Consider the following 24,133-nt stretch of genomic DNA (forward strand, 5'->3'; position numbering starts at 1 on the left):
ATGAGATTCACCAAAACTAGTTAAAAATGTCAATATTTATTTTTTGCCGTAATTCTTTATCAGAGTTTTATTTATATTTACAATTTTAAAAAATAAAAATTAATCATTAATCTTGCTCGTTACATTTGCTCAAAAGGTAATTCATTGAACATAGTCATTATTTCATTCGTATCGTACTCTTGTTTATCTCGTTTTTTAATTTTGTTAGATACATCTCGGAAATCTTGTGGTATATAAATTGAAGTATCATCTAAAAATAAAGGATCATCCTGCGGCAATACTTGCAAATTCGCCCACCTTGATGCAACATGTTTAAACACACATTTTCTGAATATTATGCAATGTATATGTTGCAGTTTCTCGTATTTTATTCTCATAAATCCTAATTTACTCAGGACGTATCTCCATGATTTTATGATCTTAGCATTTGCATTAACATGTTTTGAATCGGGGCTTATGATAAAAAGTATACCACCTGGTTGCAATAAATCATAGGCTTTTTTACAACATATATATCTTTGTTTTGGGCAGGGTAAATATTCCAAAAATAAAGAAAATACAACTACCTGAAAATAGTTTTCAGGCAATTGCAAAATTTCTTTTTTATCATTTGAATATAATGTTTCTTGTCCGATTTGAACATTTAAAAAATCACAACAAAAAACTTTATCTGGTATACCACTTAGATCTATTGCAGTTACTTCAAATATATCTAGAGCTTCGAATGGATTATAACAACTGCCTACATCCAATAATAATATCTTTTGAACTGATTTCTGAAGATTGTTATCGAAGTTTTCAAATATTTGATTTTTCTTGCATTTAATATTTATAGCAACTTCAGTTTTTGCCAAATTTGTGTCTATTTTCAGTTTAATATCTTCTTCCCTCAAATCATATTTCTGTCTTCCTTCGTTTAAAAAATATTCTTCACATTGATATTTGATCCATTCTATTCTCGAATACGTTGAACTCCTGGTGTTTAAGTTATTTTCCATCCAGTGGATAGTTGCCAATTTTTCCATACAAGAAGCATATTTCTAAAACACATACATAAGGTTATCATACAATATCTTACGCGTGAATACTACTATTATTTTATCTTAATATTTATAAAAAAAAAAGTTAATCAAACCTGCAAAATGTCTTTACGGCGTATGTGTCGTTTCCATGCAATCTCAGGTCCGTAATCCTGAGCTTCTTGTCGCAACGTGGCATGTGTATTTTTTATAATATCTGCTAAATATTTATGTTCTTCTGTCGCCATTTAAAATTTTACATTGTCATTGTTTCAGTTTAAGAACAATATAAAATATAAAATATAAAACGATTAATTGTTTATTTAATTTCGTATAAATGTGTTAATGACTCTCCCTCTCTCTCTCTCTCTCTCTTTCTGTTACTTTAATCAGCTTTAACCTAATATTCAATTTTTGACGTTTCATTAAATTGCCGTTATTAACCCCTATGATCAAAACAATGGCGGGTTCTGCACTGAGACGATTGATGGCAGAGTACAAACGTGAGAATCAAATTTAATTTCTTACAGTTGACACTACACTAAAGAAATCGTATAAAACTTCTCCTTTTGCTATTCTTTCTATTTGATTTTAAACGATAATATAATAAGTACTGTACAACTTGCAGAGTTAACCTTAAATCCACCTGAAGGTATTATCGCTGGTCCAATAAACGAAGAAAATTTTTTCGAATGGGAAGCCTTAATCACGTACGTATTTAAGCGATAAAAATTTGTTTTTCTTATTTATAAAAATCTTTTCTTCACCAGCAAAAAATCGTTTTTATCCATAAAGTTTTGTTCATAATAAAATGTTTGCTCCATATTTCCACCTTCTTTTGAATTTTACAAGTTAAATGTCAAAATGCATGTTTACAGTGGACCAGAAGGAACATGCTTTGAAGGCGGTGTTTTTCCAGCAAAACTTATATTTCCCCCAGATTACCCACTAAGTCCGCCAAAAATGCAATTTACTTGTGAAATGTTCCATCCAAATAGTAAGATTTTTTTTTTAATGAAATATCAAATTACTATGTTGATTCATCATGAATCCCCAAAAATTAACAAGAATTTATCTTTCTTTAGTTTATGCAGATGGTAGAGTATGTATAAGTATATTACATGCACCCGGTGACGATCCTATGGGCTATGAAAGCAGTGCAGAAAGGTGGAGTCCGGTTCAAAGTGTAGAAAAGATATTGTTAAGTGTGGTAAGTATGTTAGCGGAGCCAAATGATGAAAGTGGAGCAAATGTTGATGCAGCTAAAATGTGGAGGGAAGACCGCGCAGAATTTGAAAAAATCGCCCAAAAGCTAGTTAGAAAAACACTTGGTATTCCACCATAAATTAAGATGTTCGATACTTTATTGGAAACAAAATTGTAATTAAAATATCATACGATTCAGTGTAAAATACATATTATGTTTGAATTAAAATTTTATTGGAATATGATATGTACTTACAAACATGTTTTACGGTCATGTGTAATAGTGGTAAAAGTACTGAATTAAAAACAAATTAACAACTTAGGATATTAGTCTTAAAAAATGTATTTTATTTTCAACATTGCCGTACAAACATGGGTAATCAAATACATACGCATTTGTTTACACTTAGAGTACCTTTGACTGGATTAGTTAATGAAGTAATGAACAAAATTTTTTCTTGTGCTCATAGATATGGGAAATCTGAGTTGTGCAAATAAATTACAAATTACGTATAACTAAACTATGTAAATAATGAATGTATTACAATTACGAACATAGTACTAAATATTCACCAGTAAACAATTGCCTGTTAAATCATTTTATTGTGATATTGAAAAATATTTACAAAAAGAAGCTGAAATAACATTTTGGATGAGTACATTATAGATATTTGTGGTGTGTAACAAAATTTGTACATTTAAAACTTATAGTAAAATTAATGTTACCGTTACAAATTATAGAAACTTAATTGTAGATGAAAAAGGCTTATAAAAGTAGGATATTTTTTTGAATTTAAACTTAAAGTTCTTTTATCATAAAAGTAAACGAGGATTGTCCCTTTTTTTTCTTTCTTTTTCTCCCCCCCCCCCCTTTTTTTTTTTTTTTTTTTTGTAGCGTAATACATCTGTCTTAATGTTTCAATAAATCATGCACACTTTTGCTGTGCATGTTGGAAAGCATACCTCATATTACTTTAAATATTTACAAAATTGAAAGATTTGTGATAGGTTTCTGATTATCATGCATCCTTCACTCTAATAGCCATCGAACTTGGTGATAAATTATATTAGACTAAAATAAATAAATTGAAGAACATAAAGTCATAATTTAAGAGAGAATAATTATTAAAATAACAACAAAGAACTTACATAGTTTTAGCGCCCCCTTCTATTAAAAATATGTTTGGATTATATCTTTGAAAAAGATAAAAAAATAAATACAAATATTTGGAAGTAAATTGATATTTATTAGTAAACAATACTGAACTCCAACTTAAGACGCAATGTTTATGACTAGCACTTGTCAATTATTTATAATAAACAATAATAAAAAATTGTATATATCGGAACAATATAATCAAAGTACAACATCGCGTGTCTCAGAAATATAACTCGTACAAGTAACCTTTAACTTTTCTACTTTTGTTATGGTACCTTTTGTATACATTTACTTATTTTTATACAATTCTGCAAAACCGAATATACATATACAAATATATGTATATAGTGGACTAAAATAGCGTTCTAGAACAATACATAAATAACGTATATTTTAACACAATATCTTAATTGATAAATTAATGTTATACTTTGAATACAATTATAAACTTTGGCATATAAGAAATAAATTATTGTTCTATGCCAAGTGCATTTCCCTTCTTTTTTTTTATAAAAGATTTGTTATAATAATTTTCTAATTAAATATTAAATTGAACCATACATTTTCGTAATCAGATTTAAAGATTTTCTATTTAAAAGGATACTCCTTCAAGAATATTTTAATACCATGAAAGAACATTTTGTATTGAAAATGTACGGTCAATTGCAAACTTTAACATTAACGATAATATCACATTTTGGTATCAAAAATGTAGAATTAAATTTATTACTTTCTACATATCCTCATTGGAGAGACATTATAAAAATACAAAGCTGTTATTCAATGCCACGCTTACTTATATATAATCACATAAAAGAAATATCTTTTGAACATATATTATATCATCCAATAGCACTTGGCATAGAATTTTCGTAATTTTTTTTTTCTTTTTTTTTTTTTTTTCTTTTAATGTTGATGTTAATAGTAGTGAAACATAATCAAATAAAGTATTGATATTTTTCAATAATGCTAATTTCTTCACAAGAATACATATGTGCAACTTATATTAATGTAAAATACATTTGTTATAAAATGGTACTAATTCTGCTCTATATACCTGCCACTGTGGCTGAGGTATCATGGTGCCTTTAACCATTAATTATACGCACATGCTTCACATATGTTTAGATTTATCCTTAGACATAGTCTTGTCAGACAATCTGGTAATAGTAATTATATTGCAAAATCTACCACGTGAATATTGAGTATAAAATTTGTTTATTTAGTACTGCAAAGTTCACGAAAGTGCAACAAAAACTTCTGAGCAATATGTATGTATATGTGGCCCTTGCTATTCCATGATTCATGAAGCTGCACAGGAAAAGCAATTTAAAGATAAAATAAAACAAAGATTCGTTAATAAATTTTTCTAGTAACAGTCAGTACACATTTTGTATAAAAACTTTCTCCTTTCTTGAAAAATCTATCTTTATATCAATGCTTCATAGCGAGCTCTGTATAACATTACACAATACAAAATTTATCAAAGTAATGTCTCTGTTTCTGAAGATGAGTTTATACATCTCTTCAGAGGTAAGGGACAAAAATAAAAATATGTATCATTACAATTTACTAAATCTTATCTGAAGCTCCTTTCTACTTTTCGATTTGGTTAGTCGAAATTGTAAATTGAAAACCTTTCGCTTGACTTATATAAATTCTTAGTATTAAGCTATAATCTAAAATCTATGTAATAATTGCAAATCAAATATAATTCGAGAATGTAAGTATCGGGAACTTTATCCGAATTAAAAAAAAATCATTTACATAGGTAAAACTACCACTTACGAAAAATTAAATATATAATATAACTAAATTCGATCAAGTGCATTGCACGATGTAATCTTGCTAAGTTTATCTGAGCACAAGAATAAACAGTGACTTCGATTATCTTGATTCAACTGTATAATTTAAGGAATCAGAATTCTATAATTTATAATTTTATATAGCACCAGTCGCTAATCAGTTTTAACAAAGAAGCTCTTACCCTTTCAAGGTAAATATCATTAAACCTTATTTTAAAATTGGCTATAAAGAATGCAAACAAGTGTAATACATTTAAAAGATTGCACATCATATATATTAATTATCCTTTATAGACTTAAAGAATCACAAAATATATATATATCTAATGTGCCAGATATTAATAAATTCCTGGCGATTTAATTATTCTATAAAATCAAGTAATGTACACAAAAATATTTACATTATAAAGCAATCTAAAATAACATGTTCCATCCAAAGATTATTCTTGGAAATGATTATGATAATAACTTGCGGAAAAATACGATTGATGCTTGAATGAAAATATTTATACTATATTATGATTCCATTAATTCGTTGAATATTTTGTCTAAGTTAATCAGTCTGTGGCAACTACTTCTAAACTTAAAACACGATATAACAACATGTTGAACTGATTAATATTGAGATTTTCTACAGTTGACAGATATAACTGATTTTTATATATGCCAGATTATACCTTAATATAATGTGTTAGTCTACAGCATCTTTCCATAATTGCTTGCATGTGCATCATATTTAAAATTATTTATTGACTCTATATTGATCATTCAATGAAGTGGAACGTCAAATGTAGGATGTAGAGATTAACTATATTCATATTCTTTCTATTTACGTTAAAAACCATATTTTAAACTTTTACAGAAAGTAGTGAAATGCATAACTGAATGATCTCTGGCAAAAAGCATAATTTATTAATTAAAAACCAATGAATAAAGAACATTATGATTTTAACGCCTATATGAACAGAGTAGTATGAGATATATGGCACGCAAGAAGGAGTTATTCGATCACCGTTTTGCATCATTATACATATATGAATATTATACATTCATTGCATCGTATGAACTTGTAAAAGGTATTTTAAAATAAAAACCAGGAACTTATATTAAAACTGATAACATAGAATTTGTTGAGATTATTGTATAAGTGCTCTGGAAATCATTTTATGATAAAATGAGAAAATCATAAATTCAAGATCTGACGTCAATCTACTTGTGCATTTTTAATCGTGTCAATATGAATTCTGATTGAAAATTATCTTCGAAGTAATTTTACCTTTTGTTTTCCAATTCGTTTAGTACTTTTATGCGATTAGCTATATTTTTCTATATACGAACTGCGTGGAACGGATTACCCTTCTTTTCAAACAGATATAAAAATTGTATATTTCAAATTTAATTTAACGTATAATATATGCAAAAATAGGTTATTCCCATATTTAATCGTAATATTCTTTAACAAAATCATATGGAACGAAATTGTGTGAAATCTTAAATCTTAAACCATACATACTAAACATTTGGCAAGTATTTCACAAAAATGAAGGACAAAAGATTATATATTTGTACCTCACGATAGGCCTTGTGGTGTGAAACAAATCTTCTCTAATTCACCAGTTGAAGAACTAACAGGAGATTCAGCTCTATCGTCCTGTTCAGCTAACTGTTCACTGTAGTAATGAGGCGTGCTCAGGTAATCAATGAGCCGCCGAGGCAGAGGTAGAGTGGGAATAAGATCCCTGCGTACCATCTTCAAAATAACAAATCTGCATGTATGCTGTAAACTTTGAACCTGTTTAAATCTTGACACTGGGTGAAGAAGTTGCACGCGCATTGGACCTAACACTGGCCGTCGATGAAGAAAAAACAAATATCGTCCACTACGTGAATGTTCTACCGCATTCTCGATAAAGTCGACAATTGTATGAGACTTGAATTTTGTGCAACTTCCAAAGCTGAAATTACCTACATATACAATGTACATGACATTAAAATTGTATTAAAAAAAATGACGGTGTATAGAAGAACTGTATCAATAAAAACATAAAACTTACCCTGATCGTGCTCTATTCTTACATGTCGCACACAGCTGTTAAGTCTAAATGATAAGGAAAAAATATAATGATCATCGCTACTGTCTCGTACAATGAATGAACCATCTGGTTCATTCGACAGTATTTTCTCTGCAGCTTCACCAGATATTGGGCCCCAATACCATCCATACTATTATAAATAAAATTTAATAATTATAATATACCTTAATGTCCAACATAATATAATAACTTTAAAAAGGAAATAAAATGTATAAATTACATACATCCTTTACTTTCTCAATACTAGCAGCAAAATCCATACTGGTATCTTCTGCTGGTTCGTCCTCGACTTTTGGCGCAGGTAGAGGCATTTGTGGCGGTACAGAAGTTGGACTTTCACACTTAGATACCATCGTTGTAAGCGCATCTTCCGCTTGTTCGACACATCCTACATGCCCATTGCTTTTCGGCAATGGCGGTAATGCACGCTTAAAAAAAGGTAGCTTTTGTACAGAGGAATCTACCTCTGAGGTAGTATTATTATTATTAGCATGTTGGTCAGAATCAACACCCTCTTCTTCTTCTACAATTTCACCCTGTACAATGCTATTTCTTTTCTCTACGAAATGGTCCGGAGAACCCAAACGCCTGAATCTAAAGATATTGCAAAGTGTTTGTTTCAAATTTAATGAGAAGTTTCGCTGGCTCTTCTTAATCTTCTCTCTTTCAGAATCGACCTTCTCTTTATGTGGTTCATCTTTTACCTTTTTATGTTTAATACTAACAAACGAATTTTTTTTATGCTTCTTAACATTACCATTATGATTATTGTTATTATTATTATTATTATTATTATTGTTATTGTGAATCAGTCCATTGCTATTTTTGTTTGAAATCGGAGTATCCATCGCTGAATCTGTATGCGGGTTACTATATCTATTGTTATTATTTACACTAATACCTTTTGGCATTGCAAGGTGTACAGGTGTATGACTTATTGGAGCTTTATTATCGCGTTTAATTTTATTTTCACTAGAATCACTGGAGCTTGAGTATAGTGTTTGCAAATATTGACGCACTTCATGTAAAGTCATGTGAATTGGTTCACCAATATTATGCATGTGACCATTAGATGTTCGAGACGTATGTCGACCAGATGTGCCCGGAACGCTATGACGCTTTCCGTTCCCAGTTTCATTGCAGCATACATCGGATAATAGTCTCTGTGATTTTATGACGTGTGTAATAGCTCGAGGTTTTCCACAATAATGCCTTGCTTGCTGAATATGGGCTTCTAATTCACTCTGCGAGCTAGCAGATACATTTCTTCTTCTTTTACGATGATGTCTATGACGTTTGGGCCTTTGCGGCGTTCTAAGATCATGCAAAGGTCTAACTACATCTATTGGTACAGTATAAATGTCAGAATCAAAGGGCACATTGTACATATCACTAATCTCACTGGTCGTTAAAACATCATGTGACATAGCAGAGGTGATGAAACTGCTGTCATCCACTTTATGACTCAGTCCTGAGGTATTTATTGAATTATGAGAACTGGACAAACGAGAAGAAGCTAAAGAACATCGTGAATTTGGACGATTCAAAGTGCTATATGGAGTAATTAAAGTGGTAGCTCCCTGGCACGATGAAGGTGTCAACAGATCTGTTGCCCAAAGACGTTTTGGATTATATACACTACGAGTTACCACTGGTACATGATTTGTTGCAGGTGCTATTCTTCCTTCCGGCCATGATATTCTACAAGATATTATTAGTGCTTCTTCAATCATTGACTGTACTAAATTTTCGGCATAATCGTCTATTAATTGTGGAACTTTTTGTCTCATTAATCGTGCATAGCTAAGGATCGGTGCAGATGAAGATTCAGAGTTAGGAGGAGAAGGGCTATCTTGAAATTCTGGTGGAGGTTTAATAGCTACATCAACCACTTCAACTTCTAGTTTTCCATCAGCATCAGTCCATCCTGGTCCTTTTTTCAATGTATTAAAATTTTCACCACACATACCATCCGAATAATCAAAAGAATCTTGCGATAAAGATTTACTTTCTATATCGCTTTCTTGCATCTGAAACAAAAGTAAATTATTCACCCAACTTGAAAAGTATTACATACTTTTAATATGTACTTTATGTCTTGTACGAATATGAACATCATACTGCAATAAGCTATACCTCGATTGCAAGATGTGCTCGAACTGAATCGCTAGAAATGGACCCTCCAATTCCACTGCTACCAAGATCACTGAGAGGTCCAGTAGCGCTTAGTGAACATGACGGTGGAGAGTCCATCTCAATACTTTTAGTTTATTTGATTGTTAAAGGATTTATAGTAGCCAAAATTTTTGGAAGTTCCACATTGTCCCCTATAATATTATAGCAGAATTCAATATTACTATTAATATTTAGCACTATTAATATTTTCAATATTGCTGGTTAATTGTATAAATCAGTCTAATCGATGAATTAAATTTGGTTTCTCAGTTAAATTAGAGTCCTTACCTGAAAATAGCAATTACAAGCAATACGCGAGTGTCTCGTGATCTTCATGTTTATATAAGTACTTGTACTTTTCATATGGTCCATTATGAATAAGAAACTGAAAGGATATTTAAAACAGATTTATGTTAGAGTAAAATTTAAATTTACACCTCCACACAACAGTTACAAAAATCTTTCCTCCGTGATTCAAACAAACTATTATACTTATTTAACATAATTTTTTAATGTTATTACATTATTTAAAGAAAGAGTCGAAAAATTTGACTTTTGAAAAAAATATATTTTACACGCACACACATGTAGCGCGCACGCATACACACTCACGTTTCATAAATTTTTAATATTTAACCTTCGATTATGTAAATCATATAAATTTTTCTTGAGTAAATTGAATAGTACGAGTGTACATGAAACAGAGAGAATCCACGGAGAAAGATATTCTTACGAAAAGCATTAGTACTGTCAAAAGATATATGACATAAAAAAACAATATGTCTTGATATCACTTCATAAAGAAATTTAGACCCACGTTGGCGTAGTACAGACTGAAATTGGGATATCCTTTGGTATGATTCATCTTTTAGCTGTCTATTATGCAAAATATTCGAAATATCTTGATCAAGGTACATGCCGTACAATGAGCGCTTTAATATCCCGGCAAGGTTGATGTTTGCATCGTAGATAGTAGTGGACTACGTTTGACGTTTCGAAAGTTAGAAGTGGATTTTACGTACTTATGCTAGGTTACTTGCAACTCGTTCGCATTCACGTAATATTTGTCAACGAAGCAAAGTATCAGAAAAACGTTCATCGTTGTCACATAACGTTCGTTCGACAGACAAATCAATATTTAAAAGACAAACGCAAGTCCTTCACGTTACAGTTTACTCCATGTCAGTTCCGTTCCCACATTCCGTCTGTCATGCTGAGGAAGACTTCTATTCGAGTACTTTCCGGGATCGACGATGCATTTCACAAAAGGAGGAACTGCAGCCACCAATGTGGTTGCACAATTCGAAATGGTTTTATGTACGTAGTTAGTCATACATTTTCAAATGGCCAACATTCACAAATAAAATATAATTTGTTTAATGCAAAACCATACTTATTTATAGAATTTATAAGAATAAAAATATAAAAACCTATTACTTTCTTTTACAATTAATTTAAAGCAAATTTAAAACAAATTTAAAATGAATATTCTCCCAAACTAATAATTTTGAATGGTTTTGGAGACATTCCAACGCGTCGATAAAAATATGTAAAGCATTTAGCATATTCTATTGCTTAAATGTCACGTGTTGATTATTCGTTTTATTATTATTACTTACAAATTTTTCTTCAATTTTCAAGTTATTTTACATTACTCCTATTTTTTTGTTGATCTTTTTAAAGTTGTTGTACATGAACCGTTTTAAAAAGTTCCTAGATGAAAATCTACTAAACGCAGACAGAGAGGAAGTCTCTCTGATGCAGATAAACACGATATCGATGGTGCTGTCGTGTCGAGTAAATGTATCTGCGATCGCTCAACCAGATAAGAAATCTCTGTTTCGACTGATAATTATGAATTCTAATTTCTAATTTACGTGTGTGTATTTCTTATAACTATGTATAATTGCGCAAGTGTAAAAGGTATGCAAGCATGGCACAGGTGTGCATGAACAATTGCCAAAGTAATTATAAGATATGTATCTGTACAATCATACACTTGTGAGGGAAGGTGTAAATAGAGATTAAATATTAAAAAGTAAGTTAAAAAATTAGTATTAATTTATAATTTGTTAAATTTATATCAACATGTTCGTAACATGTTAAGTAAAAAGTATAAAACAATTTGTAAAACTGCCAAAAATTGTATTATAAATGCTTTAAAATCATATGTTTAGTGCGAATAGTAGTTTAGCATTTAGTTTGAAATAGTATTATTATTGCGTATTTTATATCTTTTTTGTGAATTTTTGTTTTAGTATTTTTCTGTTATTTATTATTTTATGTAAGTAACAAAATGTAAATTTTATGTAACAAACAAACAAATAAATTTGAAAGTACAACTGAAGTTCTTACATAATGTTCAATCGTAGGTACAGAAATTAAACAAATGAAAATATGGTACTCCAACTATTAGCAGATTTTTTGAGCCTTATAACAATAGGCATGTGTTTTGTATTAAAGATCCCTCAAATTTTGAATTTATTGACTGCTAAATCAGCAGATCAAATCTCAGTCGTAGGCCTTCTGCTGGAATTAACTAGGTAAGTTGTATCTTGTATATCATGCGTCGTACAATGTTTGTATTTTAACTTAGCTAAAAAATATATTTAAAAAAACTTTGAATGCTTTTTACAAGTAAGCTTAATTTGACATTGAATTTCTTACAGCTATACCGTGATGGCTAGTTACAATTTTACAAACGGTTACTCAATACTATCTTATTTGGAGTATCCTGTTATTCTATTGCAAGAGTACATACTAATCTTCCTAGTGCTGAAGTACTTAAATAAAATAAATACGTTTTCAATTTTGGTCTCGGTACTCTATATTGCCATAAGTATCTCTTTCGCAATGCAACTTATCCCGAAAGTTGTTCTTACGATTTTAGCGGTTAGTTAACCAATAAACAATAAATTAAAAATATTTAATCGATAACTCTCCGGTCATCTGTTAATTTGTTTTGTAATTGACAGCCACTGTGTACTCCAATTTCCGTCTCAAGTAAAGTCGTTCAATTAGTGGCCATTTTTCGAGCGAAAAATGCGGATACAGTGTCGCCGATTACCTGGTTTATTTCCGCATTTACTAATTTAAGTAAGTTATAGATAAAAAAATGTTGATCTCTCTGTAGAAGGTTTGCTCTATCTATTTCTCTAATGATGGTTCCCAATAAAAAACATTGATTTCTGTTTACAGCAAGAGTATTTACCATATGGATGGATTCGGCAGACATTCTGCTACTAGGAAATTTTATTATCTCTGTGATTTTAAGTTCCAGTATTATGTTTTCCGCCATTTATTATAGACGTCATCGAGTAAAACAAAATTAAGAAGTTCGACGGTGGCGCGATATTATGAAAACTAATCTAGTCAAAAGTACGTGCCATCTTTCTTGCTCAATATTTATAAATGAAAGGCAATACAATCCTATAACGCTATGTACAGGGCGTAAAAAAATGTAAATGTGCAAGCAACCATAGTGGCATGATTCTACACTCGACGAAGTTCTTGCCGTTAGAAACTACTGCATAAATTACAACGCTTTTTTTGGAACGCGTGTTATTTACAGATGCAAATAGTTTTTGAAGTAGCAGCATCCTCGATCAACGGAATAACAGGAGGGCTGACAGAAATCTTCATGCAATGATGGAAAGATTTAATTGCTATCAACGTACGAGCAGGAATTATTGGGAACCACATTATATGGCTTCATTTATTTATTTACGCCGATAATAAATACAATATATTTGCAATTATAGGATATTGCGAATAAAATCAGTTTAACCTCTATGAGTACTATGTAATCGCTGTTAGCCGTGAAGTAACTACGGACGAGCACCGTATCGAGAAGGTTGAAAATTATCGAAACTGACAATTTTTGTCAAGAGAATTGCGGTTGGATCGCGATCCATGTGGTCTATTTAAGATTTCTGATCCTCGTGACGAGTATAATACGACGTAATAAAAGATCTTTGATCTTGAATTTCAAGGTTAAGATGAATTTTGTATAAACCTTTTTTACGAATTTCCACCAATTCGAAAGTGTAGAATCAACGCTATTTATGATGATTTTTACACTAATTTGTTTTTCTTTACATCCTGTACTTATACCATTTAATTCTTTTGCCCGTTAAACGAACACTAATTCCGTAAAACCGTCATTTGTACGTAACGAAATATTGTATATAGACGAATGCTAAAAGCGAATAAAAAATGTTATCAATAGATTAATCATAATCTAAGATTCTTACGACTTCCTTCTCAACCACGTACCGTTCTTTCGATTTAGACTTGTTTGAAAAATATTATGCGTATCTAATTCTTGAGAGAAGAATTTTTAATCGCCTAGACGTCTTTCTAAAACTGCAAGTCGAAGGATAAATACAAGCGTGAAATTCAGAGAACCATGCGTTTTCGACCGATGGATTTAATCGTTTTGAATAACTATGTACCGTGTATCTTGAAATCGGTATCTTGAAGAACGTTATTCCTCTTGCTTGTTCGCGAATAGACGTACAGTGGCGATCAAAGCGATTCGGCGATCGAGAGAAAGAGTAGACGATAGTTCGTACTGCTGGGCAGAAACAGCATGCACATGTGTAGGGGTACGGAATGGCATATGGTTTCGAAGTGTGTGGACCATCCTTCTAGAGTCGCCACCCCCACTGCCCCTCTACCACAGATCGGCGGTCCTCGATGACCTCCGGCCTGTCAGTCTACACCGAGAAGCTGCCCGGGCTTCATCAAGTTCTTCGCGTCTCTCTCGCCGCATTCTCCCGGAGAAGGAACGAGAGTGAGAGGGGGGACAGAGAAAAGGAGAAAAGGGGCCGCGATAGTTTCAAGAGAACACGCCGCGTTAAAGGACGAAACACCGGTGGTGCCGACAGTGGCGGGCTCAATCAGTCCACCGTCAGGATGGCGAGGTGGTTGCTGGTCGCTTCGTTGGCCAGCTTGCTGGTCCACCAAACGAGAAACGAGATCCTGACGCCGCCGTATTTCAATCTAGCCGAGGGCAAGGAGATTATCGCGTCAGCCACGTGTGGCGTCGACACCCCCGGCCCGGAACTCTATTGCAAGCTCGTCGGCGCGAACGCTGATCAGCACGAGGACATTAATCTGATACAGGGTCAGGTTGGTATACATCTGCGTTCTCTTTCTATATCTTTGACCTTTACTTAACAACCATATTCGTTCTCTTTTTCTTTTAGTTAGTAATATTAAATAGCGAACGAGAAGATACCTTAAGGTATCGCAAAATGTATAAAAAGACATACCGAATAAGGACTTAAATTCGAATCACCAAGTTATTGTAAATATTTCGTAAATTTCGATGTACTTTGTTCGTTTCTTACCGAAACGAAAGATACTTAATATTTATCTAAGAACGCGTGTCGTTTGCTTCGAATCGTTTAGTTGGAATAGGCTATGTCGCGGTCTCCAACCAATTTTTATCTATATTTGGTCCTTTGAGTGCAAGAGTTTATCACTCTTTGGGCAACCATCCGCTTACTCAACTAGTCTTTTCCATCTTTATGGAACGGAAATATCTATTATATAGGGTTTTATAAATCGCGAGCAAATAGGATTGTAGTCCTAAAAAATATTGAGCGTCGTAACTAAAGAGAGTTCAAATCTTTGTAAATCGTTATTTTTGATGCTATAATATAATATATATTATATAGTATATATGTTTATCTATATTGTGTGTGTGTATGTACATATTTTTTCATACATATTTTTTTTTAACGCATGAAGATTTATCATCGTTATATGTAATTTAATATAGATGTTAGTCTTAGTATGCACGTATCAACTTATCGTTGTTGGAATTGCGATAAGGGAAGTTCGTACAAATTATTTATACGAAGAAATGTGAGTGAACTTATACACAAGTTATGCATTTTATTCATCTATTTACCGATACCAAGAATAATTAATACTGTTATCATATGTATACATACGTATACGTTACATATGTATAATACAATGTAATTTTGTTTCCTTTAAGATCAAGATCCAAAATATTTAATACTACCAAAATTACGTTAGCGAATCTAGTAGAATCTATTTCGTAATTTTTTACTTACGTTACCTTCTCAATGCGTGCTATATATATACTATAAATTGCCGTATATTATAAGCAATTTCAATACTGTTGCTCGCAATTGTCCAATTATCAAATAAATCTTATTTTATCGGTATCTAAGTACCTTTGACCATACTCTACTCTTTAGTAGGGTTTCTTGGAATCGGTGTAACACGCATGCGAGGGGATAATCGTAATACGAACTTTAACGCGAGAGTACAGTTTCCTAACAAATTGTAAATATTTTTAAAGATTCGTTAAAAAATGTATACAGGTCTGTTAGTGAATGAAGAACTTGCCACGATTATTTTATCTTTATCGCTGTTAATGGGTTTGTATTTCTTGGTAGTAGTATATCGCAAAACCGAGTTCTCCTTATCAAGCAGGAAATAATAAATCAGATGACCGATTTCGTAGTCGCGCAATATTTAAAACGATCGATTGTCTTTACATTAACCGGAAAAAGTTATTTTTCCTTTCTCCGCGTATTCATTTTACGCTCGTTTCGTTCTAACAGCGGACTGCTTTTTACGCTGATCGTACAGCAATTGATATTATTAGACGATTCATAAATTCGGGATCTCCGAATGGGTCAGTGGCCACTCGGTTCTATGGCATTACGTGTATGTATCTATTTATGCGGGCGAAAGAAAATGCCATGTAGACTAGAAGTGAGAGGGCCGATAAGGAGTTACCGATAAGAGTGACCTCTCGATAACACTTGACCATTTTGTCTTTTCAAATTCCGAACGGTCGAACTGACACGGATGTCCCACAAAGATTCTTCAAAAAAATCTAATCTGTTCGTAGAAACCTCCGTAAAAATTATTCGATATTAGTCGCGTTTAAAAATCGAACATGTTGCACGGAGAATTAAATCGGAGAATTTTTATTTAAATTTCAAGATCGCACGATTTCTATGTATCGTTGAGATCTTGGACGTGTTAGGTCGTTGAACTTTATATTAATAAATATACATATATTCGACGTACGTGCATACTAGAGTGTAGGCGCGAATAAAAAATGACTCTAAACGAACAGCAAGTATGTCTCTCGACTATCGAGATGTCATGGTCGAGCGAGGATTTCCCTTTCGTTTCGATGTCTGTTCTACGTTTGAACGTAGTTTGAAAATTTGTAGAAGCACGATAATAGCGTTGTCGATATCTAGGTATGCGATTACTGCGATGCGGACAATCCAGAGAAAAAGCATCCACCGGAATACGCAGTCGATGGAATGGAAACCTGGTGGCAGTCACCACCGCTTTCCAGAGGAATGAAGTACAACGAAGTGAATCTGACGATCAATTTTGAACAAGTAAGTGTAAACAAAATTGCAAATTTTAACGCAATATTTTATGGACAAGTGTCCGAAGTAGCGAACCTGAGATCGACGAAATACAGCTAACAGATTCCAAAGGCGATACGTTTGATCAGTTACTTTGTTTCCATTTTTATGGAATCGAGCGACCAGATATCGAGAAATAAAAATGTGTAAGCAGAAAGTGAGAGAATTGATACCAACAGGAAATTATGAGCCTGAAATAATGGTGGAATAAGTATTTTATCTGTAACAAATTGCTTTATCACGTAGTAGGCGTTTTCCTGCGAAACGGGAAAGAATTATCTTCGCATCATTTCCTGAGGACAATAGAAAACACGGATTTCAGGGAGCAGGGTAAATGGTACAGCGAATAGACGTTCTTTTCGTTCGTTCGATCCGTTCGATATCCGATTATCCAACTTTTAAATCTAAATAGAAAGAAAACCAGGAGAAATTAAATCCACGATATGCTAAAAAATTGATAGCTAATGAGAGAAGTTGGAATTCGATAGGCTATGGATACGTGTTCTTATCGTAGATACGGGGTTATTGCCTTTTTGCTAAACAACTTCTTAGGATTCATTTACGCTGCGTTAACGTGCTCTCTCTCTCTCTCTCTCTCTCTCTCTCTCTTTTTTTCTCTTCTCGTATACTCTCGACCACGTGTCCGGAAACGGGGGGAGGCACGAATTTAACGTCCCAAAAACTGCGGAGTTCGACACACATGTTCCTCAGTTCTTGTTACAAAAGTCCTATGGTTTCGTATTGTTTCTAGGTAGCGAGAAAACAAGGCACGTATTATATCGATATTAAACGTCATCTTTTACAGAATAGCGGAAACTCTAACTTACTTTTTTCTACAAAATAGAAATTCGTCCTATCAATTTCTAATTGATCTAGATTTGAATAAAAATTGGTAAAATGTCTTTCATAGGAATTTCACGTGGCATACGTGTACGTCAAAATGGCAAATTCACCGAGACCCGGACTCTGGGTACTTGAAAAATCAACAGATTACGGAAAGACCTATACCCCTTGGCAATACTTCTCCGATACCGCTAACGATTGTCTAACTTACTTCGGCGTGGACAGTTATAAACCGATCACCAGGGACGATAGTGTCATCTGTACCACGGAATATTCTCAAATCGTGCCGTTGGAGGGTGGCGAGATACCGATTTCCATTCTGAATAATCGTCCATCCGCGAAACATTACTTCAATTCCACCTTGTTGCAAGAATGGACACGGGCGACGAATGTTCGTTTTCGTTTTTTAAGAACAAAAAATTTACTGGGGCATTTGATGTCTTTAGTGCGGGAGGATCCGACCGTGACCAGAAGAGTAAGTGTTCTCGAAGTTTGATAAATTTTATCGCGATAACCGAAACGAACGATCACAGATAAATTTCTCGTATTTCAGTACTTTTACTCGATCAAAGATATCAGTATTGGAGGTCGGTGCATGTGCAATGGCCACGCGGATACTTGCGACATACTGGATCCAAAAATGCCGAAGAAACTCGTTTGCAGATGCCAACATAACACTTGTGGAGCGCAATGTGCCACTTGTTGCAAAGGATTTGAGCAGAAGAAGTGGCGGCAGTCCACGGCGTTTAAGAAGTTCACTTGCGAACGTGAGAATAACTTTTTTGTTTCTTACGTACCACTTGTCCGTTTTCCGTTCGCTTTAAACCGAAAGTCACTTTGTTCGATGAAATAAAAATATCGTTGCCTCTTGTAGCTTGCAATTGTTTCGGCCATTCGGATGAGTGCGAATACGACACGGAAGTGGACGAGAAACACTTGTCGTTGGATATTCACGGTAACTACGAGGGTGGCGGTGTGTGTAAAAACTGTCGGGACAACACCGAAGGGATTAACTGCAATCGTTGCAAACCGATGTTCTACAGGCCGCGGAACAAACCTTTGAATGCAACCGATGTTTGTCAACGTGAGTCAAAACCTCGTTCGGCCAATGATTTTGTTAAAACGTTATTAGAAAATATCATTTGCATCGTTGGTTTTCGTTTTTCGATAGCGTGTCAATGCGACGGATTTAATCTGACTGGAAATTGCGCGGATGCCACCGGCAAATGCGAATGTCGAAAAGAATACACTTCGCCTAACTGCGACAGTTGCAGCTATGGATATTATGGTTATCCAAATTGTGTTCCTTGCCAGTGTTATAGCAATGGGACACACGGAGATCATTGCAAGGCTATAGATGGATCTTGTCCGTGCAAGTCGAACTATGCCGGTCATTATTGCAACCTCTGCGCGCAGGGCTACTATAAATTCCCCGAATGTTTACGTGAGTAAACCGGAGCGTTTCTATCCGCAACGAATTTCATTGTATAACGTAATTTGTGTTATAATCGATTACAAAATTTGTAGCCTGCGAATGCAATTCCTTGGGTTCCCTCAACGATAACTGTGACGTAATTTCTGGCAACTGTACCTGCAAGAATAATTATGGCGGAAGGACGTGCAACATTTGCGAAGATGGCTACTATAATTACCCTTCCTGTACATGTAAGCGTATCCAAAAAAAAAAAAAAAAAAAAAAAAAATAACCATGCTATATCAATTATTAATACGCCTCTAAACGAATTCTAAAATGAGTAAAATTATAAATTTATAAGATATGATATTTAAGATTATAAATATCTAACGTTGTTTGTTTAGTCTGTAATTGTGACGCGCGTGGAACCGAACCCGGAGTTTGCGATAAAACGGATGGTTGGTGTCTGTGTAAGAAAGGATACGGCGGTCCCAGATGCGATCAGTGTATCAATGGGTATTACGGGTTTCCAAATTGCAGGCCTTGCAACTGTAGCTTAACAGGGTCGTCGTCTATTAGCTGTGACGCCGTGGGAAAATGTTCTTGTCTGGCTAATTTCGCTGGACGAACCTGCGATCAGTGCAGCCCTGGATATTACATGTATCCGGAATGTATAGGTACGTAAGATTTCTCTTTATAACTGCCGTGTTCAGTTAAGCTCAAGAGTATTTGCAGTATTTCCCCTACTCTGCTTCTGACGATGTGTAGTAAGGGAACGCTGCCTAGTTGCACCAAGTATCCGCAAGACGTATACGCTACGGTCGCAGATCGTTTCTTAGGCTGCCCTTTAAGGCAAACGAAACTTCATCTTTCTTTATACGACGATTCATTCCGCGTTTCTTTTTTTCTAACTTAAAGAAAAGTAAAAAGCTTTGGTAAAGTTCAAAACCCGTGAACTCGATTGTAGCAAGTACGCTGACTTTACATCAGGATTGTTCAGTGTCTCTTAATAACGACGAATACCAGGGTAGTAATTCGTAATTAAGCTTATTATCATCTAGCCGAAGCAATGCTGGTAATACAAGTAAAAAACTGCGAGAAGAAGAAGAATATACCGAAACTGATAATCCTTTATCGCAATCGTAGCCTGTAACTGTGACAGCCACGGTTCGATTGGCGCGTCTTGCGACGCGGAGGGTAAATGTCAGTGCCGGGAGAATTTTGACGGCGGCAGGTGCAGTCAGTGTAAAGAAGGCTTTTATAACTTCCCCACTTGCGAGGGTTGCAACTGTGATCCAGCGGGCGTGGTAGAAACGTTCCAGGGATGCGGCTCCTTGCCCGCCGGTGAACTTTGCCAATGCAAGGATCGCGTCGAGGGTAGGATCTGTAACCAGTGTAAGCCGCTCTATTGGAATTTACAGCCTTACAATCCCCAGGGTTGCGAAGGTAAATGCAACGACAAAATTTTCAAGATACGATCGGCAAATATAAAGCGATGAAGGTAATTGCTCCGTGTCGTTTTATCTTGTTTTAAGAATGTCAGTGTAATATACCGGGCGTCATTGGGAATATCGGTGAGTGCGACACGAAGAATGGCCAATGTATCTGTAAACCTGGAGTGACCGATAGGAGTTGTAATCAGTGCGTGGATGGTACGTACAATCTTCAGGAGAGCAATTTCTTCGGCTGTACAGGTATGTAATTAATCGCGTATTACGCGCCAGTAACCAGAATTATTTCAACGAACACGAATTACGTAAATCTTTCGTTTTAGATTGTGCTTGCGACATCGGTGGTTCTGTAAATTCGGTATGCGATAAACTAACTGGCCAATGCCAGTGTCAGCCACGTGTCACTGGCCTTACTTGCAAGGAACCCTTAAAAGCCCACTATTTCCCGACTCTTCATCAATTTCAATACGAGGCAGAGGACGGAAGGACACCTAGCAACAGCCCTGTCCGTTACGGTTTCACCGAAGATCACTTCCCAGGATACAGTTGGAAGGGATATGCGGTGTTCTCTGCCCTTCAAGACGAGATCATTCTTCACGTCTTTATTCAAAAGTCGTCCCTCTATAGAATGGTTTTGAAATACGTGAATCCGAACAACGAGCCGATCCTTGGAACGATCACCATCACCCCGGAAAATCCACTGGAGGTAGAGCAACAGTTTAAGGTCAATTTCAAGCCAACCGTGAAACCATTGTTTGTGACCGTCGCAGGACCACAAGGTAATCTTCCTTCGGCTATGGTTATGAATCCAGGCTACTGGTACATTAGTATCGCCACCAAGAACAGCCTTTTCCTCGATTACTTCGTGCTGCTTCCATCCGAATATTACGAGGCAACTATTTTAACTCAAAACGTGAATATCCCTTGCGAGGTTGGTCACAAGGGACTCTGTAGACACTACGGTTACCCCGATCTGACGATATTTGACTCTGTTCACGGAGCTGGCGGTTTCTTGAACGAAAACGACGTCAGAATCCCCCTGACCGAATATTTTATGGATAGAGATATCCTGCGTGAAATTGATAAAGTGGAGGTTCCGTTGATCAACGAGAGACAAGAAGAGATACACTTTAACTTAAGGATCTCGAAACCCGGTCCGCACGTCCTGTTGGTTACATACGTGTCACCGAAAGACGAGAACGCCACGTCAACGCTTTTGATAGAAGCAAACACAGTTGGAAAGGGAAAGGCTACTCTGTATCCTTGCAAGTACACCAGTATTTGCAGACAGGTAGTGACCGACACTTACGGCAGAGTAGCTACGATGAATTTCCCTTCGAACTATATCAGCTTGATTTTAACCGGAGATCCTGCGTCGAACGTGGCCATTGACTCCGTCGTTGCTATTCCTTACAATCGGTGGTCCTTGGATTACGTTAAACCAAAATCTATATGCGTCAGAAAGAACGGAAAGTGCGTGAAAGGTCAGTTCCCCGGAGCAGCAGACGCGAAGAAAATCGAATTCGAAAGCAGCAGCACGATCGCCGAATCTGAAAACAGACCATATGGAATTTACGATAATAATACTAAATTAATCTATCTGGATGATAAGAATACAATGGTGGATATTCACGCAAAAGTCTTACAGCCTGGAGATTACACTTTCGTCGTGCAATACTATCAACCAAACTATCCGGAATACGAGCTCGACGTGTTGGTGCAAAATGGAAAATTCTACGAGGCAAAGATGTCCGTTCCCCACTGTCCCAGCAACAGCGGATGTCGCAGCGTGGTGAAACAGGAAGACGGTAACATCAGATTCCAACTGATCGAAAACTTTATGATCACCTTCAAAGAGAGCGATAGCAAAGGTATCTGGCTGGATTATATCCTGGTTATTCCAACGGAACAGTACAACGAAAAGATCTTAAAGAAGATCCAGTTCGATCAGACGAAGGAGTTTATCAAGAAGTGCGGATACAATCACTTCCACATCAACATCACCGAGGAAGGTTTCTGTCGCGACTCGATCTTCTCCTTAACGGCCAATTACAACAATCGTGCTCTACCATGTAACTGTAACATCAATGGATCCATAAGCCTCGAGTGTGAAAAGTTCGGCGGACAATGTCCGTGCAAGGCAAACATTATCGGAAGACGATGCGAGATCTGCAAAACCGGATTCTATGGTTTTCCCAACTGCAAACCTTGCAGCTGTCCCAGCACAGCCCTCTGTGAGCCAGAAACAGGTGCTTGTAGTTGTCCACCAAGGGTTATCGGTGAACGTTGCGATCAATGCGAAGTGGGAACCTATGGATTCCATCCGATTGTCGGCTGCGAAGAATGCAACTGTTCTCCTCTCGGCGTAATCGACGGAGATTTGCAATGCGACTTCTTGAATGGCAACTGCAAATGTAAGGAGAACGTGGTAGGAAGACAATGCGACAAGTGTCGATCTGGGTATTCCCAGTTCCCGCACTGTGAGAAATGCGACTGCGACGTCAGAGGGACCACTGCGAATATCTGCGATCAATACACGGCGGAATGCTTCTGTAAGGAAAATGTCCAAGGATTGGCGTGCGACGTGTGCAAGGAGGGCACCTTTAATATTCAGGAGAACAATCAGGAAGGTTGTACCAAGTGTTTCTGTTTTGGAAAGACTACCAGATGTGCGTCAGCCAACTTGTACAGGGTGCAGGTGTCCGATATGACTAATTGGGAATTATCTCTGTCTAACGAGAAGAGTGGAAATATCACGTACCTGACAACTATACCGCAAGAGTTCAATTTGACGAGTATCGTTATTGGTCTCACCACCAACGACACTTTCGGAAAAGTCGTTTATTTCTCGGCGCCAGAGACATATCTGTGGAAAAAGTTGACTTCCTACGGAGGTTTCCTGAATTATACCGTGTATTATAGCACCGGGCCGTTTGGCGAGGCAGTTAGCGCGGCTGACGTGATTCTTCAAGGTGCCGACACAACGTTGCTTCATTACGCCGAAGAGCAGCCACCGTCGTTCACGAATTTCGAAGCGTCTCTGGAATTGATCGAAACGAACTTTATAACCGAGAATCGTTTAAGCGCTACGAGGGAACAGCTGATGGTGGTACTGGAGGATCTTCGAGGAATATACATCCGAGCTACCTACTGGAACCCCAGTATCACGGCCTCTTTGTCGCAAGTGAATATGGATGTAGCTACGGAGACCTATTCGTCGCAGTATAACGTTCCAGCCAGTGGCGTCGAGCAGTGCCAGTGTCCGCCGAATTACGAAGGACTTTCGTGCGAAGAATGTGCCCCAGGATATTATAGAGTAGATTCTGGACCCCATGGTGGTTACTGCGTTGGTTGCGAGTGCAACGGGCACGCAGATACTTGCGACGTGGAAACTGGCATATGTCTGGTAAGTTAATTCGGTAATTGAAAGATACATCGATTTAGCTAAAAGGGTTTGGCTGAATTTCACGAAATTTTGCAAAAATCTAGATAATGCTTATTATCTACGATTTACATTTACGAGTGTCAAGAT

General features: G+C 35.7%; 5 protein-coding genes across 8 annotated transcripts in view; 3 read left to right on the forward strand and 2 right to left on the reverse strand.

Annotated features, from left to right (window-relative positions):
• LOC132916179 (laminin subunit alpha) overlaps window positions 1-24,133 on the forward strand; it is a 57,131-nt gene that overhangs the window by 25,518 nt on the left and 7,480 nt on the right. The window contains exons 2-12 of one of the 2 annotated variants that reach the window (XM_060975948.1): window positions 14,305-14,590; window positions 16,717-16,863; window positions 17,804-18,211; window positions 18,290-18,503; window positions 18,611-18,820; window positions 18,908-19,180; window positions 19,264-19,401; window positions 19,555-19,827; window positions 20,297-20,596; window positions 20,686-20,844; window positions 20,925-24,007. In XM_060975948.1, the coding sequence (XP_060831931.1) occupies window positions 14,375-14,590; window positions 16,717-16,863; window positions 17,804-18,211; window positions 18,290-18,503; window positions 18,611-18,820; window positions 18,908-19,180; window positions 19,264-19,401; window positions 19,555-19,827; window positions 20,297-20,596; window positions 20,686-20,844; window positions 20,925-24,007 (5,421 nt within the window). In that variant the 5' untranslated portion in view covers window positions 14,305-14,374. Of the gene's footprint in view, window positions 1-14,134; window positions 14,591-16,716; window positions 16,864-17,803; window positions 18,212-18,289; window positions 18,504-18,610; window positions 18,821-18,907; window positions 19,181-19,263; window positions 19,402-19,554; window positions 19,828-20,296; window positions 20,597-20,685; window positions 20,845-20,924; window positions 24,008-24,133 lie in introns of those variants that run through there. The other variant, XM_060975947.1, reaches the window with a different exon arrangement.
• Window positions 16-1,277, reverse strand: LOC132916196 (S-adenosylmethionine sensor upstream of mTORC1). The gene is made up of 2 exons (XM_060975982.1): window positions 1,136-1,277; window positions 16-1,040 (listed from the first exon to the last, which is right to left on the reverse strand). Exons 1-2 carry the CDS (start codon window positions 1,265-1,267, stop codon window positions 120-122), a joined length of 1,053 nt encoding a protein of 350 aa, XP_060831965.1. The 5' UTR covers window positions 1,268-1,277; the 3' UTR covers window positions 16-119.
• On the forward strand, window positions 1,380-2,454 carry LOC132916201 (ubiquitin-conjugating enzyme E2 G2). The gene is made up of 4 exons (XM_060975989.1): window positions 1,380-1,522; window positions 1,648-1,729; window positions 1,898-2,016; window positions 2,105-2,454. The coding sequence occupies exons 1-4, from the start codon at window positions 1,468-1,470 to the stop codon at window positions 2,362-2,364; spliced, it is 516 nt and encodes a 171-aa protein (XP_060831972.1). The 5' UTR covers window positions 1,380-1,467; the 3' UTR covers window positions 2,365-2,454.
• Window positions 3,452-10,768, reverse strand: LOC132916182 (putative uncharacterized protein DDB_G0277255). Of its 3 annotated transcripts, none has more exons than XM_060975958.1 (6): window positions 10,622-10,768; window positions 9,746-9,842; window positions 9,419-9,609; window positions 7,507-9,312; window positions 7,244-7,412; window positions 3,452-7,154 (listed from the first exon to the last, which is right to left on the reverse strand). In XM_060975958.1, exons 3-6 carry the CDS (start codon window positions 9,533-9,535, stop codon window positions 6,760-6,762), a joined length of 2,487 nt encoding a protein of 828 aa, XP_060831941.1. In that variant the 5' UTR covers window positions 9,536-9,609; window positions 9,746-9,842; window positions 10,622-10,768; the 3' UTR covers window positions 3,452-6,759. The 3 variants fall into 3 exon arrangements, with proteins under 3 accessions (XP_060831941.1, XP_060831939.1, XP_060831940.1); XM_060975956.1 differs by having other exon boundaries at window positions 10,480-10,760; XM_060975957.1 differs by having other exon boundaries at window positions 10,275-10,760.
• Window positions 11,164-13,690, forward strand: LOC132916199 (mannose-P-dolichol utilization defect 1 protein homolog). Its single transcript, XM_060975988.1, has 5 exons — window positions 11,164-11,495; window positions 11,830-12,000; window positions 12,127-12,349; window positions 12,433-12,553; window positions 12,656-13,690. Exons 2-5 carry the CDS (start codon window positions 11,855-11,857, stop codon window positions 12,787-12,789), a joined length of 624 nt encoding a protein of 207 aa, XP_060831971.1. The 5' UTR covers window positions 11,164-11,495; window positions 11,830-11,854; the 3' UTR covers window positions 12,790-13,690.

Source organism: Bombus pascuorum, chromosome 2 (genome assembly GCF_905332965.1).
Source record: "Bombus pascuorum chromosome 2, iyBomPasc1.1, whole genome shotgun sequence".
In the NCBI taxonomy this organism is placed as follows: domain Eukaryota; kingdom Metazoa; phylum Arthropoda; class Insecta; order Hymenoptera; family Apidae; genus Bombus; species Bombus pascuorum.